The sequence below is a fragment of the Anarrhichthys ocellatus genome, unplaced genomic scaffold, assembly GCF_004355925.1.
Source record: "Anarrhichthys ocellatus isolate YVR2014 unplaced genomic scaffold, GSC_Weel_1.0 scaffold38, whole genome shotgun sequence".
NCBI lineage: Eukaryota > Metazoa > Chordata > Actinopteri > Perciformes > Anarhichadidae > Anarrhichthys > Anarrhichthys ocellatus.
Genome location: NW_022280068.1, coordinates 773,684 through 794,609, shown reverse-complemented (window position 1 = coordinate 794,609; position 20,926 = coordinate 773,684). Strand labels below are relative to the sequence as shown.

The 20,926-nt window shown below is 38.7% G+C and overlaps 1 protein-coding gene across 5 annotated transcripts in view; it reads right to left on the bottom strand.

Moving 5' to 3' along the window:
* Positions 1-4,059: 4,059 nt before the first annotated feature.
* Positions 4,060-20,926, bottom strand: part of sorcs3a (sortilin related VPS10 domain containing receptor 3a) — a 214,523-nt gene continuing 197,656 nt past the window's right edge. For 2 of the 5 annotated variants that reach the window (XM_031867062.1, XM_031867067.1), the window contains exons 22-27: positions 20,366-20,478; positions 10,473-10,628; positions 10,275-10,374; positions 7,486-7,591; positions 6,534-6,694; positions 4,060-4,163 (exon numbers count right to left, since the gene is read on the bottom strand). In XM_031867062.1, coding sequence (XP_031722922.1) covers positions 4,105-4,163; positions 6,534-6,694; positions 7,486-7,591; positions 10,275-10,374; positions 10,473-10,628; positions 20,366-20,478 — 695 coding nt within the window. In that variant the 3' untranslated portion in view covers positions 4,060-4,104. Of the gene's footprint in view, positions 4,164-6,533; positions 6,695-7,485; positions 7,592-10,274; positions 10,375-10,472; positions 10,629-19,979; positions 20,233-20,365; positions 20,479-20,926 lie in introns of those variants that run through there. The other 3 variants (XM_031867063.1, XM_031867065.1, XM_031867064.1) reach the window with 3 other exon arrangements.

Genomic DNA, 20,926 nt, shown 5'->3' with positions numbered 1-20,926 from the left:
TCTTTAAACCGAGTCACTGTATGTTATGTGAGAGCTGACATAATGGCACAGGGTTTTGGTTGCAGCTTTTGGTCTATGAGTGGCGGAGGAGCAGGAAGACAGCTTCCATACTGTAGATTGGTGCTGGGGCTTTGAGTCGTTAGCCGAGCATCATCTTCTTTGCACCCTTCAGTTCACAGAAATATCACGACCCAGAGAACAAATGCGTTGATGTACAAAAATACATTTATTTGAAACAATTTCAAAATGACAGTTTCCTTACCATAGAAATATTGAAATAAAGATGAAACAGAACATTACTGATGATGCATGCATTGTAGATTTTTGTGCACTGAAGAACATCGCTATGCCTTCTGAAATATGACCAAAGCAAGAAACTCTTACAATTTTCAAGTATGGATCCTCACGAAAAGTATAATACAGTATAATGTGGCATTTAAGATACCAGACCAGGCAGCAATTTTCAGTGATCAAAGTGGTGATTGAATGAACAATGAGGAAATCACCCAACATGTATGAATGTATTTTACTGGGGACAGTTCCAATAATTCTGAGCAGATGTGAAGTACAACATTTTTAATAGCTATTCCCCACTTTCTTTTCAGACTTTTACAGAGTTCCAAATTCTTGCCCAGCTACAGCTGCTACAAAGCATTAAGGCCTGGCTATGAACCAGTCGAGTCCTCGTACATTCTTTACAATATCAAAGGGTCCAAGAGGGGGGAAAAAAGAAGAAACAAGTAGTATGATTTGAGTAGCACTAAGCACAAACTTTTTGATAGTTCTTTTACTGTTTCTCCAAATACAGGTTTGTTAATAAGAATCAGAATAAAGTGAAAATCCAAACACTTTGCTCATAACAGTTGAAAACAACAAAGCTATAAAACAATCTTTCTTTAATGTGTATTCTGTCTGCAGTAACCAGGCTTGGCATGGCTATTCGGCTTGAGATGAGAACTCTGTTTGAGGTAATGCATGTGTGATGTGACAGCCTATAACTTTGTGCAGTGTTCCCCTGTCCCTCTCGCTTCTCCTGCAAGTGCTGTTTACTTGAGCTGAGCATTGTGGGAAAGCTCTGCATGGAGCATCCTCTGCTCAGCTGTCCAGCTTCCTTTTGATTATCATCGTGTTGGATACCAGGAGGCCGACGGGAGACAACCCGCGGCCACTCAGCTTTTGTAGTCCTGGAGAACACAGCACTGATGGACGGTTGTATGCTGGGAAAACGATACTCCCTCATTTCAAACTAACCGCAAAGCAGTGAGTCAAGTGTGGGGCTTTTAAAAGAAGCCTGTTGGCACCAGGTCGAGTGGATTCATTACCAGCGAGATTGTACTGTGTATAATCTGTTTGTACACTTACGGGAAAATTCAAAAAGGATTGCACGGCTTTTGAGGCCAATAAACCTGTGCAAAGAAGATAGAAAGAAAGCTTGTAATTCTCAAAGCACCTGCCGAGGGTGAAATGTTTCCCTAACTGTGCTGCCAAGCAAACGGCGTCTCGGTGCTCCTGTGATATTTTTCAATGAGGTAATATGCAGATATTTAGCATAAAATCTGCCCCTTTCTAATCAAATGAGACTTATTGCAGAAAAAGTCCAATTCAATAAAATCCACGCTGATAGCCACGTGCAGTTACACTGAAATGATTAGTGCACTGAGGGGTGAATTCACAAAGAATGGATTGCGGCCGCTGACAGTGCATTATTTGCAACCACTATCTGCCCTGACTATAGGTCCGATTCACTAAAGATAGTGACCTAATCATATTGCTGCACAAATATAATTTGCATGTGATTGCAATCACCCACGTGGTAAAGTATAAATGGGCTTAAAGCCAATGCGTCAGTTGTGACGGGTGACAGTCTGAGCCAGGAATGCATCAAACGGTGCACAGATACGCCTCTGCGCTGCAGAACACTGTTGCAGGTGGGTGATACGTCATTAATGAGAAAAATAATAATTACATTCTCTTATTTTAAGAGTTTTCTGAGACATTTGAGACAACTTCTGAGTTTGTTCAATACATGCAGCGATCCCTAATTGTGTGGGTCAGGTGTGTCATGAACACTAAATAAATAAAGCTCCCCAATATCATTTTTAAAAACGAGATTAAATAATTAATGAAGTTACGCTGCTGTGCTTCGTGCATAGATGCGCACAGCATCTCTCAATTTTTGCTGCCATGGGATCGCTGAAGGTAATTAATAAACTCAAAAAACGTCTCAAAATTAGAGAATATAATTCATATTTTCCTCATTAATGTGGTATCATTTCCTCCACCCGCATATACTGTATGTGCTCTGCGGCGCAGAGGCGTAAATGGGCACGATGAAGGGAGAGAAGTTAAATGAGTCCAACCAGAGCCCAGTCTATATGGCCTCACAACCGACTCTTTGGCCCCAGCACATTAATACTTTGCCACATCGATAATTGGAATCAGACGCAAAAAAACTGGCTAATTGCACTAAGCTGCAAAACTTTTTGTTTTATTTGTGCTGTAATAACTTTACGTCAATATCTTAGTGACTCAGACCTTGAGTTAGGGCAGATAGAGGTTGTAAGTGACGGGGAATTTATGGTTATCAGTGGCCACAATCCTCTTTGTGCATTTTATTAGATGTTTAAATGAATACAAATGTTACAGTCTTCATATTTAGAGACAATATTCAAGTTTTAGTTTTTTATTTTCAAATGAACAGAAATAGCTATCAAATGTAAACAGTCCTCAAGCTGCATGGAACACCCTGTGCAGGACCAAGTGAGAATCACTGCACTGATGGGTTCATTCCAACTCACTGTTGTATCCATGTATGGACAAAATAAGCAGCTATTTGTGATATCCTATATTCAATATAACATGAGCAATGTTCAAATATTTATACTCTGTAGGCTTTCTGAGAGATGGATTTCAAAAGCGGCAGGTGTAACCTTAAACAAGTGCAAGTATTCATAAATAACTGAAAGATTCATATTTGTATTAAGATTGGTATTTTGCCAAACAGAAACCTGCTGCTATTTTAGAGGTTGTACACATAACCTTCATTATCACCATTTATTTTTTGGAATGAATGTCATCATGGTTCTCCCATCACTTGAATATTGTGAATTTGATCACTGGCAGCCACAATACATATTTATAATAACTGATACAGCTTTTGCTCTGGGGCTAAATCAGAACTACCAGAGCCAATGGAAAGTAACGTTTGTTCCAGGTAGGTTTAAAAACTGTCATCTGTGTAAACATGTCTGAATATCTATTGTATATTCCTAATGCAAATATAAATATATTGAATATGTTGATCTTATGCATTTCACTCTCAAGGAAATGGTGGGAAGTTGGACATGTTTTATGCCAACACAGTTCTACCCGTATCAACATACGAACCCTTTTCTACTAGATACATATCGCCCGACAGTAACGAGAGCAATACTGAAGTCTCGGCAAAGTCGATCTGGCTCTTCTGATGAATGATTAGAAAATAACTATTTACAACACTTGCTTATCTACAACACAGAAACTGTGTCCTCAATAAGACCATGCACAAGTCAAGGACCTTAACAAAAACAAAATTGATTTTTGACTTTTTAACACACTTTAAAAAACAACAGACCATTGTCAGATCCTCTGTCGTCGCCATGGTACTCAGACTACGAGCAAATAGAAAGTAATAATATATACATTTAACAGAACAGATGATAATATTGTACATTTGGATAATATTCCCTGTTTGATTGAAGACTGAGACATTATAGTCTTTATATAGGCAGAAATGACTTTCAAAGCAAACTCCTTCGGAAATGTACATAACTCTTCATAGGTTTTGATGAAAGATATTTCAGTCTGCATGTGAATGTCGTTGTGTAGCTTACATCCACACAACTGTATACATTGTTTGCCAGTAATTACAATGATCTCATTGTGTAACTTGACATTTGCTGCATGGATGTTGTAGAACGAGGCATCCGTGCACGTCTGTATAAATGAGGTCCCTTAGAAAACTATTAACATCAGCTGTGTTGAGAATTACAAAACAGAAAAAGAGAACCCCCCCCCCCCCGACACTGTAATACTTTGCTCTGTACATAAACTGTTGCTCCGGCTTTACACGCTAGTACAGTTTGGAATCTCCCTTGTGCTCTCGCAGGCATTTCCAACTCCTCCTGAGCAGACATGGATGAAAGCAAAGAAGAAAAACAAGCCAAGAACAAAGATAGTTAGTTGTGTGTTGGCACTGTGACGCCCCTAACATGAATACCTTCTTTGACATTGACACCTCATGTTAATTACTGAAATGTTCTTTTATCAAAGGCTGTGAGGCTGTGAAATAGCATGGAAGTACAAAAGTGGGCCATTACTAAAATGTGCCTTTTTATTATGACACCTTTTTAAAAAGCTTTCACACACCAGGGTCATGACGGATGAATGAAACAAAATGAAATGGTGAAATACTCGCCTGCGGATATTATATGTCTATGGCTTTTATTGTGAAAGGTTAAGAATAGGAGGAGTGGATCTGGTCTTGTCAAAGTTAAGGAGTAATAAAGTTTGCCGTCTCGGTTCATAATACAGAGCCTTCAATTTTCTTTAAATTGAAATATATATTGCAACTCAACCCGTGATTGGTTGATGCCTCATTTGGTGGTGCAAAAAACATTATTTTGAAAATAATTTAGTTTGTCCAGTAATATTTGCATATGACAAAAACAACAGTTGAAAAAAATACTTTGACATCCAAATGCCCCCGGTGTGTAAAGGCCTGTTGAACACACACAGACATGCAAAAGGAATAACTTATGAAATGTATTAACTATATGAGACAAGTAAGAAGCTGCTAATATTCATGGCTTAAATTAATGAACATAATCAATGCCACAGATTAATGGGGAACTCCACTGATTTTACACATATGTCATTAGAGGTTGATGATGTCACCAGGGTTATATCGGTTTGGGTTTGGACACCATGAATTTGTAAGAAAAGCGTGACAAACTGGGTGTTGAATTTGAAAGTTGTGGCTTTTGCCAGGCAGGTAGGGTCTAATGAAAGCCATTGTTGAGATGCATTATGGGAAATGTAGTGCCTAGTGTAATAGGGATAGCTCTCCTCTTCTGCACTGATTAGGACCATTCCTTCCAAAATCTTTTTCCCCTGACTTTTTGGAAGTGCAATATAAAAGCACTGGAGTACCCTTTTAATGTATTGTTCCTACAAATAGTTATTGTTTTCATTATCAAATTATTTTCTTGATTTATCAATAGATTGTTTGGACTATAAAATCTTAGAAAATACAGAGAAATGCTGGTTCCCAAGTTGACATCTAAATGTAAAAACTCCATAGGGTACCTTTCACTTTGAAATATACTAATGCTACCTGCAGAGTGTGGAACAGTTCAACACAAGCTTCTTTTCTACTGACATTTTTAAATCTTGTCTTTTTTTCCTTAAGCTTGTGAGAACAAATTTGTTAAATCATTCACATGATTGTTTCTTTTCTATTCAGTTTTTCCAGTGTATGTTTTCAAACTATTATTAAAATTATATTCGGAGTACCGTATTTGTTTACCTTCTTAGTATGGCAGTCCAGTCACCGTTTATTATTACATTCTATTCAGTATGAGCCACAACCTCCTGTACCATCATCAGGTCAAGCTGCTGCAGGATTCCATAACTGGCTACTACTACGACTACTCTGTGGAGGATTACAGCTTGTATGCAAAATGTAACAATGGATATTTCACTACATGGAAATATTCAGCTGGAAATAAAGCAAAATACTGATGATCTTGGTGCTTGAGGGTTCACCACCATGCAATACCTGTTTCAGTTATTAGATATTCTGAATTTGAACACATGGAATCAGAATCAGCTATTCTTGAGCTAAATGAGGAACTGCACTTGCCAGATAACCTGTACTGCTTTATGTTGGAAAAGCTGCACGCTCTGTGCATCATGTAAGGTCAGAGTAAGCAGCATTCGGTCAATTTAATAATGATTTCTTCTTCGTTCTGGACTGAAATATTATTTTTAAATAAGTCATATTTGGACCAAAGAGTTAAGTGATTAAGGCCACGGTCTCTGTGCTCCTGCTGGCTTATTGAATCGTGAGGCCGCATGCTTAAAGATGTTGGTTTTATTAATTATTCATTGTTCTCAGTACTGCAAGCCTTGCTAGAATCTATCCTTCACTATGTTAAAACCCAACCAGGACTGTCTCTACTGCTGCCTCTGCTTTCCTCCTCTCTTTACAATTAACAATGCTGGAAGGTGATTCAGGTGGCAACTCTGTTTAAAAAATTATTCATATTCAATCGCTAAATTGATGCCTGGGGGGTGAATCTGCACACATTTATTTTGCCTATTCTGACTTTAACTCTAAAACCATCTTCAAATTTAAAAGAAGCAAATGCCCCGTATGAGCCCAGAGCAAAATCCCTTTCAAGGAGCAGTCTTTACAATGAACAGTAATGTCAGCCAGTAAACGTTTTGATTCCATACATCATTTCACCGATGGATGATAGCTCTTCACTTACGTTTGACCCTGGCATCCAGTTCTTTCTCCATGAGTTCTTTGGATGTGGAGAACTCACTCAGAGTGATTTTAGGCGTGCTGTTGCCCTGGCCCACCGAGCCAATCATCTCCTGCTCTTTCTCCTGGTTCACCTCAGCATATATGTTGATCCAAGGTATTTTTCTAAAGATTTACAAAAGAACGGATAACAAATGAGCCTCAAGAAAATTTAGAATCCATCTAATGGCTACATTTTTCATATTTTTCTTTTCTGAGAATGAAAGAAAAATATATATGTATACATATTCTTTTAAGGCATTATTTTCACAACTCAAACAAAATGAGTTTAAGATGACAACATTTCTCTACCAACCTCAAAGACTACTCAACTTTCAAAGTCATATCTTAGTAACTAATCTATACGCAAATTACAGTCAAATTTGTATCTTTTCCCATCTGCATTTGTTATAGTTAATATACATCTTTATTTAGTCACTATCCAATTTATTTCCAATTACTATTCATTTTGGTTATTAATTGCTCTGTTTTGTCAACTGTGAGATTTCTTGAAAAATGCATGCTCTTTAGACTAATGGGAAAAAACACATATCCATAATTAATGACAGCTTTTCCATTTCCCTGCAACTCTGCAAGAGAATCATTTTGAGTATGAATAATTTATTCAGCAAATAACAGCCTAGGCACAGCAACTGCATATTAAACCATTTGATGGTTGTTTTCTCCGCATTTTATCACTGATTGCTGTGTGTGAGCCTCATGCATCGGAATCCTGCTAGAAGTCTATCTACAACCTCGAGGGGGCCTTGTCGAATCAAATACCAAAAGATGACTGATAGATTGGTCCAGACTGTGCTCATCTGGCATCATCAATAATGGACAGTATGGTAATATATATATATATATACACTAGCGGTCTAAGTCCAGCAGGTGGAAGTAATCATACAGGTGGGTACCTCTTGAATTTGTAGATAAGGAACACTGCTAGGCCCAGGAACACCACTGAGAGGAGCATCAGCATGGCGGAGCTGCTGTGTCTGGGGTTAGAGTCCACCAACGGTGCTGTGGGAGCGGGAGAGAGGACAGGAATGATTCTGCTATCATTACACTTGCTTCAATGTTGTTGTCTGCCTTTTTGTTTGTTTTTAATCTTTTACCTCAACCTGCCCAGACTAGCTATTTGGGTAAATGTGATGTGAATGGATGTAGGACAACGTTGTCCCTGATGATACGTTAAGTATGTGAGTGAGTAAGTGAAGTTAAGATGTTGAAAGTCGTTATATAATCATTCCCCTGTATGGCCAATTTGTTAGTTATTTGGGAACAACAGTTGGAAGAGCAGTGTAATTAATTTACTGATAAATAGACACGGTTTTACATAAGTTGTTAATGTGCACTCAAGAAAATGAGAAAGATTGCAATTTGTATGTTGATAGAAACTGATGACAAGTAAATGTTTTAAACACCATACATATTGTTATGCTAAACTGCCTCAGCACTTATTAGTATATTAGTATGTATACATCAAGTCAAGTACAATAAATTAAGCAATAGAAATCAATGTATAACTGAAAATAGAAGGGTTTATTAAAACAGTGTTCAATATTTTTCTTTTGTTTTTGGTAGTTTATCATGAGGCTATATCTGGTCTATTTACATCAAAATGATATGGTGGTATTTAAAGGTCACCTAATGTTTCCAGTAACTGTGTTTCCATTCTATTGGCAAGCACATTTTAGCAAAATAATAAAAATAAATATACATTTGGTACATTTCCATCAACTGGTTTGGAGTGGATAAAGCTGGTTTGCTAAGCGTAGCTTGGTCAGAATGGGGGCGCTATAGGATACGTACGCATGGCTGCAATCTGCCAGTAAACAGAGTAGAAGAAGTAGATGTTGCGAACTAGAAACAAAACAAGTCGCCATGGCCATCTTACTAGAGAAAAATGGAGGAGGCATTGGCCATGTTTCATGCTGTCTGGAGACTAAGAAAGGTATTCACGCGTTATGGGGATATTCGGAAAGACGCCAACAGCTGATCAGTCATGTGAATTGAATGTTCATTACATCACAACTCCATAATCCATAAAGAGCGAATTCACAAAGAATGGATTGCTGCCGCTGATAGCAGCATGAACTGTGCATCATTTGCACCTGCTATCTGCCCACGCACAAGGTCCGATTGGCAAAAGATATTGGGTAAATGCAATCAAACACGCACATGAAGTTTTATAAAATAAAATAAAAAACATTGCTCCATTGGACTACTCTTTGTGAAAAACTCCAGAGTATCATAAATCTGGACTCTTAATGTATTTTCTACACGTATATACAGTAATATACCAATAAGTGCTTAGGCAGTTTAGCATAAGAATATGTGGTGTTTAAGACATTTATTTGTCATCAGTTTCCATCAACATACAAATTGCAATCTTTCTCATTTTCTTGAGTGCACATTAACAACTAATTATGTAAAACCTGTCTCTATCAGTAAATGAATTACACTGCTCTTCCATGTGTGTGTGTATATATATATGATGATGATAATGGCTTATGAGATGATGCACTTATCTTTAGAATCTCCTTAATTGCCATAAGTTGTGTTAGTATGAAATTGCTGGTTCTATTGCTGGACAAAGAAGATGACAGCTGCAGGTAATTCTTATAATTCAGGTGGATTTGAAATGGTTAAATGCACTTATATTCACCTCAAACAAGAAGCCAACCCAACGAGCACTGACTTTGATTAAGTGCTCCAAGACATCCACCTTAAATTATTAATTTGAAGAGTGCATTCATTTCTGTCTTTGGAGGGAAATCACATAGCATTCTCCGATGTTTCCGTGCTAGTCCCGAGCCCTTCGGCTCAGAGACAGTGGTGCGTATGCTGCTGACCTTTCTCAAGCAGCTTGAAGGCTTTTTAGACCTTTTCTTGGGAGGTGAAATATAAAGAGGGATCCAGCTGGGTACACCTCCAATGTCATTAGAGTGCAGCACACCACAGAATGTCACAGAGCAGCACATGCCAGGCTGTTAATACCTAGCACTTTGAGCTACAGACAACGCATGGCTGTGTGCCTCTAGAGATTGTGTGCCTAATGAAACCGGCCAAGCAATGATACAGTGTAAGTATATCTGTCCAGCAGTGGAACGCAGGAGTTGTTGAGGACTACCAATAACAATAAAGAAAGTAGAGCTGTCCAGACCAGCCACGTTTTTTTACAATCAATGTGCCGCCATGAATCCAGCATTGATTTGATACTTAAAACAGTTTGAAGTTTTTCGAATGTCGACCAACCTCCCCAGTATTAAAAAGGACTGACTCGGAATTTTGTTTCTGCCCTTAAATTGTACAGTGTTCTTTCTCAAGGACTAAATAATCAACATAATTATACTCCGTGTAACACCCAAGTTGTGGTTGGATGGTGATTCAAGAAATAGAACAGATGTTCAGCTTTTGATGGCAGTCATAAAAGATCGTCTCAAGGAGCTCCACTTGAAATCAAACCCCCTCCCATGTGTCTTTGTGCCTGGAAAGGAGGCACACTGACAGGAATTTTAAGTGGTGGACCAAAGAGAAACTCTTGTTGTCATAACATGGTTATTAGAGTTCTCTTTCATGTCAGTTCAAAATGAAGAACAGTACATGATGGGGCCTTATTGAAAGTGCCTGTGCAAGTTCAATTGTTATGGTTAATAACTTAATGGAAGTATTGAAAGCAGCGAGAGCAAATGTTTCTTACCCAGTGTTAACTGTGTGTTGTACACAATCACCCTTACACCAGGCTTGAGCTCGAACTCCACCAGATTTTGGTTCAGCGCGCTTACAATTATATCGGACACCTGTTAAACACATACAACATGGTGTTTGACTGGCAAAGAGCGATCTAGTTGACATTTCAACAATTCGGAATGTAAAATTTAATCCTTGTCACCCATACCTGCTCAAGCCCCTCCTCACTCTTTTTCTTGCCCTCTGATTGGTTCTTGTGAGGTAACAGGAAGAGCTCAGCAGCTGTTGGAACTCCTGGGAACACGGCTACCAAGAGCTGCTCCTCTGGGAAATCAGACACCTGTGACAAGGCAGAAAAAATGACCTTTGACGGTAATTATTACAAATAGCTTCATCAATTAAAAATGCGTGGCTTTGCTCTGTGCCAATGAAGTCATATGATTACATCAGTTAAGTCAGCCAACTCACCAGGAGTGGATTGTTTTGACCATGAGATACATGTACTGCATTTGTACTGCGTGCAAAAGGAAGCGCAACAGGGAGTGGGGAGTCACAAATGATAGCGTCCCTTCTAGAGGAACATCAACTCACTACACTGCCAAAATCAAAAGGGAGCGTTGGATATATGTTGCATTAGGATGCCTCTGCCCTGTGAGTGTAGCGGTGGATATGAGTTGACTGTATAAACTTGCTCTTAGGCTTCTTTTCATTTGGTGTGTGGTTTGGTGCGGCAGCAAAACAGGCTAAAGTGTTTGCCACACTTCCATGTCCCAGTGGTAGACAGAGGAACTACAGACTGCTACTAGAGTCCTTTGGTAGAAGTGAGGCGCAATGCCGCTCAAATATTCCTTACATTTCCAACAGCAAAAATGACATCCCAAAATCTGAGAGCAGAGGATGCTATGGACGAGGATTTTTAACATCAACTGATGGAGCTCAAATTGCCCTCCGATGCCAACAGAAACAGATTCATTCTGCTGTAATGAATGTCAGCGTGGGCAGTTTTTTGTTGGATGCTGTCGCCGGTGAACCCAGTGAAGGCGAGCCGTGTCTGCCTAACTATGCATGAAGGTTTTCCTCCTCACTTAGACAGAGGTGCGCTTAGAGACCTCCTTCAGGATTCTGAAGATACTCTGTAAAAGACAACAGGGCGATTTTAACACGATGTTTGTCTTTGTATTTTATAATTTAATAGTCTGCCTCCGAAGAAGGTGTGAAAGCTGCCAACGAGCCGCTGCAGCGGGGGAAACAGTGTGTAGAGCAGGTGTACACAGCTTACTCTGTGAAGGAAGAATTTATTTTGATCGGACCACAGTTGCTGATGGTGGTTGTTTTACCATTTTGTGAGTTTATTTTCTTTAATACTCAGATGTAGCACACAATGCATCCTGGGTACGTGTAAGCACAGCCTGCCTGGCACTGCAGCAGGAGAGACCAGCGTTCTGAATGAAGTACACAATGGGAAATTGATTTCTTCAGGGAACTACATTTACCCGGGTAGCGGCAAGGTCTAGGTGAGGGCTGCTGTAAAACTGACACCCGAAACCGCAAGCCACCTTAACCCCCCGGGCCTTTCATTACGAAACTGGCAAACCGCAGAAACACTGTATGATGACTGTTACCAGCCAGTGATGAATATATGCATTGTTGTGAGCCATGGCTAGACAACTTTTTTCGTTTTGCACATTTTATTATGACACAATGTTTCATGCTTTACATAAAAATGCAAGTAGTAGGATCTACTACTTGCATTTTTATGTAAACATGTATACCTGTTCAGATTATGGACTAAGTGTAATTTTCCATGAAAAGTCCATTTTTAATCTTGAGGTAGTAGCTACTTAGTATGTCCTCAAACTCTCAATCAAGATATGATTGCCTAAGTGGTTGTATACTCAGCACTTAAACTAGAAAAGCAGCAAGGGTACAGACGTTGTGGATCATCTTAGTATATTTTCAACCTCTTAATAAAGTTTTTGAGGCTTTAATGCTCTGCGTGTTTCACTGTGTGTACCTTCTCCACATACATATAAAAAAAAAATCCAAATTAGAATTTAAAACATCGCTTTTTTGCCTTATTCATTTTTTATGTTTTAAAGCGAAAATCAAAGTTACATGATTGCTATGTTGTTTGATTGGCTTGTATGGTTGGATGGTTTGCGTGCCAATATTTTGCAGTGATAGTAACGTTCTTGAGGATTGCAAGCTGGATCGCCATAATACATACTAGGGGTGGGGGAAAAATGGATTCAGCATAGTATCACGATATTTTGTGAAGCAATATTGTATCAATACACGAACGCCAAGTATCTATCTCTTTTATTAAATTAAACTGTATCTCCTTTGTTTTTTTAAAAACACTTATTAAATCAAATGTATTATTATTATTATTAAAATTGCAATTAGGAATGTCAGGATTAAACGATCAACTGCGGTTATATAAATCACGGTTTCATAACCATAACAATTGATGAAAGCTACCATATCTTTGGTGTCCTTTTTCCTGCATTGAGACACGTTGTTTGTGTGTGAGGTGAAATCTCATCTGGCGATAGTCACGTTAACTCGCGTGTGCGCCAGTTTATTTTGTGTGTTTGAGAGAACCTTTTGGTTATAAAATTCCAGGGAGTCATGTGAATGGCTGAACAATTACACAGTTTAACCTTCATAGTGTGAAAAAAAGTTACTACTTATCGTCAGCGGCCTAGATTCAGTAACAATATGCGATCTGAAGATCGGCCTTGATGCTGTCTAGTCTGATAACAATACATATGAACATTAAGTCCATGTTGAAATCGACAGGAGGAGAGATATAACGTTAGAGACACTGACAGCAGCAGCTGTTATAATGGAGAAGAGCCGTACGGCTATGATATGGAGGTGCCATTACGTTACATTGTGATGTGTTCAAGCTCCATTCAGGAAAATGAGTATTGGACAAAAGTAAATTATAACGTTATGTTGTGTTCAAATGTAATCTTGTAAAATGTGGTTTTGGTGAGAAACTTGAATAAATCCAGTTGTTTTAAGGAGATGTTTTCACAGCAATATATAATAGATATTAGAGATGAATTATGACCTGAAATACCATCTGTTATTTCCTAACCATTTCAATTGTGTGTTTTATGCAAATCCCTAAAATAGATGAGTAGAGGGAATTAGTTGAAGATGATGATACATATTTTAGTTCATTGGCTACAGGCCTATTGTAAATGGACTAAAGGGAGATGAACCAAGTGAAAACGTCATCTTATTGGATAAAACCAATGTTGAAAAACTACATTACTTGCAGTTGAAAATAGGTAATAAATCACAATATATTGCAATGTTTGATATCACAATACTCAGCATATCGCAATATCGTAAAATTGCAATAATATCACTTATGTATTGTGATAATATCATATTGTGTGGCCTCTAGGGATACCCACCCCTAATAAATGCAGTTTTGGTAAATAAAGTAAAAGCCAAGTGATATAACCTATAAAGATAAACATGATGAACTATACTGTAAATCAAACTTCTAATTCCATTGTATTGTCTTGGAGAGCATTCTGCAGTGTTTTAACTAACCACCACGAACACTGGAAGGGTGGCTTTGGAGTAACTCCTAACTATTATTTTCCCTCGAGACAAGGACTGCTCTGTGAGAGGGAGAAGCAGAGAGGTAAGGAGATAGAGAGAGACAGAAAGAAAGGGTGAAACACACAGAAAGCAACAGAGTGAGAGATACAAAGAGACACCGTGTCAAATGCATAATGACCTTTATGTCTGGTTCACAAATGTTAGAGCCCTACTGTATCAAATATAATTTCTCAGGAAATGTTCACAGTTCATATTGTCCATTCACAACTGTTTGGATTAGCGTTAAAATATACTGTCAGAAGTCTGAACATTAGACATTTTTGACATCCATTGTACTCACAGGACGGCCTTCGGGCTTGTAACTAGGTTATTTGAAGGAAATAAAAGAGAACTATTTGATGGAGGTTTTCTGGATTGATCTCAATTTCTGAGGATGCCAAGTTGAAGCCAAACAAATGTTTCTGTTTCCAGAAAAGCAATTCTTGAGTCCTCAGCTATTAACCAGTGTATACAAGCCAGGGAGGGCAGAGCCTGGGTGGTGATCACTCTTCATTTTAGAGCCTGTGATGGTTCTGTTTTCTCAGTGGCCTGTGTGAACAATGGAGTGGGTATAGCCAAAGCACATCAATTATCAAGCACAGAAATCACTATTTGAGTACCAAAGTAGTGGACAAATGATAGCCGTGGGCATGACTTACAATGAGAGAAGGCGCGGCAGAGGGGGACATAAAGTGAATAGGATGACAGAAGAGGCAATAGCTCCTGCAGAAAATCAATACACTTTGACCATGTTTGTCCCCATTGCAATCAGTTATTGGAATAAAAAGCTGTTTTGGAGTGCTCTCTTTTGAAGCTCTGCAAATCTACTGCTGGATACAGATTTCAGATTAGGATGGCAAGGAAGAGAGACGCTCACGGAGGTTACATAGTGTCCAGTCTAGTGTAAATCTAATACGGATAAACCCTGTTTGACGTACTAGATGCAATTCTATGTAATATTTAGGCAACATTGCGATAATCAAGTGTTCATGCTCAACAGCCAAAATGTCTTCAGCCATGCTGGCAGCTCTGTGAGCAGCTCTCCGAGGCTGTACTTGGCACATGCATTTGATGTTGCAAGAATCCAAGTTGTGCAAGGTAAGCAGGCAAAGACGTTTCACAAATTATAAGCTGCTATACAGTATAACACGACCTCCAATCTCTAATCACTTAAGCCAATATAGTGCTAACCCTAGCCTAAGTATATATAAAATCCTAATATTACTTAAAATCAGGATTGTTTTTCAATAATTGTGAGGGGATTAACTTAAATCCCGAAATGCAATTTCAGAGTAAGTTAATTATCAACAATACAATTGTTTAACAGAGTGAAAAGAAGAAAATATTGCACAATTCTGCATGATTTACCATGCATCAGTCAGATGAGGAAGTATTTTGGTGCCTTTGGGGAAGCAATAAGGAGATGATGGCTTGGTAGCTTGCATTAACCTTCAAGGCCAGCTATGGGGGGTACGAACAGTGTGAACTGCATGAGTTTGAGATGAGAAACGTTAAGGGAATATGAGAGGGGGGTGGCTGAAGATATACAAGGTGGAATGAAATAACCTCCATTACTGAATGTGCATTCAGGACCAGTAGAAGCAGCTGCACCAAAATGAGTCTTGTCAAAGAGTGCAAAGTCAGGACTGGAGAGATTCAGCAACAGGGCAACAACACGCACCTCAGTTAAATGTACCTTGACTTTAATTGTAAGTTGTTCCCACTCTCATCTCCTATTTTACTGTGGGGGAGTTGTTTACTATGTTGAAAAGACATCAGTTGTGGACTGGCCTCTGTCTTTTTCATTGGTAGCTTATATAGGTTGTTAGCGGGTTGTTCATTGTCTGAGCAGTATGTATATATCTATGCTGAATTCCTTGCCTTTGACCATCCGCCCTAGTTTTGAGTTTTTGTGTAATTTCAGCCTCTCTAATGTTTGAGTCTGTTACTTGAGTCCTCAGTTTGTTTTGTATTGTATTCATCTTCTGTGTCTCTGAGTCTGTGTCAGATGCAGTATACAGAAAATCTACAATGCCTTTGTCTTTACTTGTAATCCTAATCCATCCATCTTTTTGCTTAGGTCACAGATATTCCATCTATCCGTTATCTCTCAGAGTTGCGGGGGGACTGGAGCCTATCACTGGGTATTGGCCTAAGGCACCCTGGACAGGAGCCAGGCTGTCACAGGGCAGACACATGGAGACACACTGTGAGGAAACGGTGCTAGCCGCTATAACACAGTGCGGCCAATATTTCCTGTACTATGTGTAGCCACTGTTTATGTCGGGGTCAGTCCGTTACAAGCCAGTTCCTTGTAATGGACTTACTGCCAGCTGTGGGTAGGACTTTAACCTTTAAGAAATAATTTTCTTTCAGCATCAGTTAGTTATATTGTCCAGATATATAATGGAATATTTATTGGAGATTATATATCCTAATACCTCGTACAATACTGAATGCCCTCTATTCCAGATCAACTCCAGAAGATATGTGCATGATTTGCAAATGTATTGCCACATTGCCTCAAACATGTTTTTTGCCTTAGAAGTTGTTTGCTTTTTAAACTATAGGCGTATTAAAGAAACTAATTATTTTTTCCAGTTAAATGATCTCCATTTATTGGAATTTGTGGATATCTATAGTGCTGCTATTGCTTTTCCCACTTAGGTTTTAAATAAAACATAGTTTGAGCCTGGCATTCCATGATGAAGTTTAAAAATAATCCTAAATGTATGTTGATGATAGGCATTGACCGTAACTTCTACCTGGTCTGAAGTCTTGATTCCGAAGTGTAAATCTGTCCTTCTAATCTTGAAAACTTCTTAGATCTCCCGTTTCAATAACAATACAAATTGCTTTTTTTTCATCCACCGTTGAAATGTTGAAGCATACATGCCTGGTTTAATTTACTATCCCAAGCCATCCATCGCAACACTCATTGTCCTTATTTCAATGTAAGATGTCTGGTAAGAGTGAACCAGATTTGGAACTTAAATATTGATATTGGAACAGTTATACACATGGTATCTCTAGTGTGTGCTTCTTCACCAAAGAGTGTTTGGATCTGGTTTCCAGGGATAAAAGTCTCAACCACTTTCTTAGCTATAAAACTACCATGACACCGATTAATTGGTTGTCGAGTATGGGTGCTAAACTCCTTTGTCCTTTGGCAACTTGAGTGTAGTGTATCGGACTATGGCCTTCTTTCTTCTCCAAATAAATATATTAATTCATCCCATTCTGAGAATTGTTTTGGCAGGGATTGAAATAAACACAATAGCCATGGCAAAAGGTTCATTTTCACCACATTGCTGCTAAAATCCACTCTATCCATATCCTTTCCTATGGTTTGGTTGATGTGATTGTAATTGCCCATGTACAGCATTGATATTTTTAGTTTTTTTTAATATATATATATATATATATATATATCCCGAGATATTTTATTTATAATTAGAATCCCATTTAATATTATACCCACACATCAATTTCAATGTGATGGAGCTCTACTATCCCTCCACTGCACCTCAGCAAGGAAAGGCTGTCCAGGAGAACATGAATAAGGAAATCTTTTCTAAAAAGACTATAAATTTAGAATATATTTGATTACTCAATTTGTGCCGTACAGATTGCAAAGCCCTCTGAGGCAAATTTGGGATATTGAGCACCAGAAATAAAATAAAATTTAATAATTTGGATTTTGTCTCCCATTACTAACTAATGGCCTGTGACTAATGGCCAGTATAAACAATACGAATGATTGCAGCGAGCAAAACCTGTTTTTGTGTTCATATGGGCACCTGACTATTGTTTTTGGACAGACTTGAAACATGGGGAACCTATCCGTTTGTACAATACTCTCATGCCATATGTACTTGAAAGAGCTACTGGTTGCTGCTCTCCCAACTGGTCATGAAAAGAAGGAAAATAACTCTTTAAATGCATATGAACGCAAATGAGTATTTTTTTTCTTCGACAGACTTGAACAAATGTGATCCTATCCTCCATTTTACTATGATACACCATGTGAGCAAGATAGAACATGGAATAATATAGGATTTAAAGTAGGTTTTAACTCTACAAGAGGGTTAATGCACTTATGATTTCCATGTATTATGAGCCTCATGGTAATTTCCTGAATTGCTAATTGTTGGTGGTACTGCACGAATGACTGTATGCACAAGGTTTTGATCAAATTCACTTATGAAATATAGAAGAGATTACAAAATTCAAGGAGCAAACTTCATTGACTTGAAACATGTTACTGTCACTACAATAATGTGAACTATGCCCTGAAACAAACTGTAAAATATAAGCAAAATCTAACTGGCATGTTTCTGAGCTAAATCATTTACCAGAAACCTGTTACTTCTGGTCTCAGAAGGAAAAACAAAAATATGTTTTTTTTCTGTCAAATTGCTTTACAAAGGCATCACAGTCCAGGGTAAGGCTAACCACTCAGCTCAGAAGCATGGACCTGAGTCTGGGTTGTCCAGGTTATTCATGAGATCCCCTTCACCCATTTAAATATTTCTCGAAAACGCCCACCTGCAGCTCTAATGCTTAATATGTTGGTAAGAAGGCCAAGAGCGCAGCACAACCAAATGCAGTCCGCTATTCATGAGCTGTGAATGGGGAGATGAGTAGCACTTAACAATGATGGGTGCGCTTCCCACACACACTGAGAGCACTTGCACCCCTCCTACATTCAAGTACACTAACACACACGCAGACACACACATTAGACACGGTGACAGGTGTCATCACTCACAGGCCCTCATGCTTCTGAGATCATTTGATTTGTGACTTTAAAACCCGTTGGACCCGAGAGCCCCCCACGGGGGGCTGTTTTAGAGTGTGCAGCATTCAGTGTGTCGTAGAAAGCATTTTTCATAAAGAAATATGATTATTGCTCCAGACATATTAAATATCGAATTAACGGGAAAAGTCCGAGCAACATCATCATACCAGCCATTGTAAACACTGCAAACACAATTATACATGAACTAATATCATATCTGGAAGATATCTAGAAGATTTGCCACAATTTTGGCCAAAAATCGACGACCTATGCTCACTCTATGGCTCTCTCATCACGGAGCAGGATCGCACATGGCGGATGAACACATGCAGGAGGGGCATGATTTGACCCGGAAACGCACAGCGGCGTCCAAATTACTCTCTTTCAAACCGTTCAAAAGTTATAGGTATGCATGCCAACATCAGCCGCAGGTCACGAGAAAAAAAATTGGGTAAAAAAAAACTTACGTTTTGGCGATGAAAAACGGATTTATTCGAGCCGATTTCTGCACAGCTCTGCCCGCCATGTTCTGCTGCATGTCTGTGAGTGAGATCAATGTGCTGGCGGAATGAATCACAAAATGGCAGACGATTCTGTGGGGTGGAGCAATCCATGTAGAGAGGGGGGTTCGCCCAGCATTTTGCAATTTCTAGTCAGTAAACAGACCCGGATACGATCAAACACCCCTGCATGGCTCCCGTTGCACTATCCCGCATCTAAAAATGTCTCACACGAGTAAATCGGCCTTACCAGGGTCACATAGACACACATTATGAGCCATTTATTGTTATGAATGACAGATATGACACATCATAACTGCTCAAAATTATTCAAAATGGTGTCAAACTGATTTATTAGGATTATTGAACACTCTTAGTGATAAGAAAAGTGAATATATAGTTAATATTTAGTTATGTAGTATATAAAATTAGTATACAGTGATGCAACAGCTGGTTCCGAAAATCAAAATTTTGATTTTTATGACCATTTATGCTGGCCTGCTTCACTCAATCGAAGTAAAATATGTTGTGGGGACATGTAAAACGTGTTGTTCTATGTCTGTGGCGTAGTTTTAGGCTTGCAGCTGCATTATTTAAAAAAAAAAAGTTCAATACAAGTGCTTTTTTTCAGGCGAACCTAGAAATTTTTCAATTTGAGCTGTGTGTGCATAAGTGTATCAGTTATTAACCAGTAACATATACACAATATTTACACAATTCAACACATCTCACAAGTGTTTCCAGTATTCTAGCATGAAAATTATTAAAATAGACCTTGTAGTTAGAGCTCGGGACTCTCTTTAGTATGGGTATGCAATTTTCGAGCAGAGGGCTAAAAATAGGGCTAGGTACCAGAAGGTTAAAAATTAAAGAATTAGTGCTCATGAAGCCATCTTGGGTATTTTGAAAAGCGCTATATAAAATTGAAGTATTATTAAGGAAAGCGGAGGCGTCTTCACACCTGTCTGGTGATGAATCACAGGGTGACCCGAGGGCGTTCTCTTGCCGCACCACTGAGTATTGGGCAGCAAACGTAATAGGAGCTTAAGAAATAATGAGAAATAGTGAAGTGAGTAAGACAATAGAGGATAAATTAGACAGAAAGGAAAGGAGTTGAAGACAGACAGAAGGATGTACGTAAGAGAGGGGAGGACAGAGAAAATGAAAATCACTCACTTGGAGCAAAGCCTTCTTAATTACTCTCCCCACATCCTGTCTCCACTCGGGTATGTCGGGGTTGAACTCGTCCAGATTAGGGGAGAAAGATAAAAGTAGAGATTTGAAGAAATCTGTCGAGGAGAGTCGGGGGAGAATCAGCCATTAATTCACTCGGATCCAGAGGCATTATTCTCAGGGAGCTGTGCCAACTGTCATTTTGCTCAAGTTGAGTTTCAGGTAGTTAACACTTGATGAAAGGAGGAGGGTTTCTCATATCCCCTGCACTTCCCTTTGGCTAAATGTACCAGATGCACTTCGAGATAATTAGAAAATGTCACAGTTTTATGCTAACCCATCCGCAGGTAATAAATCACTGCATTTTACAGATACTTGCTGCCGGATTACTTCATATCAAATGAAGACATATTCTTTAGAGGTTCTAACAGTAATGTGATATATTTTATGCAAGAGGCAGTTTTATTTCAAAAGCATTTTACACATGGAAGACTATATATATGACGGTACAAGTATCGGACTAAATTGATGTATTCTGAAATATTTAACTTCTTTCCATAAGAC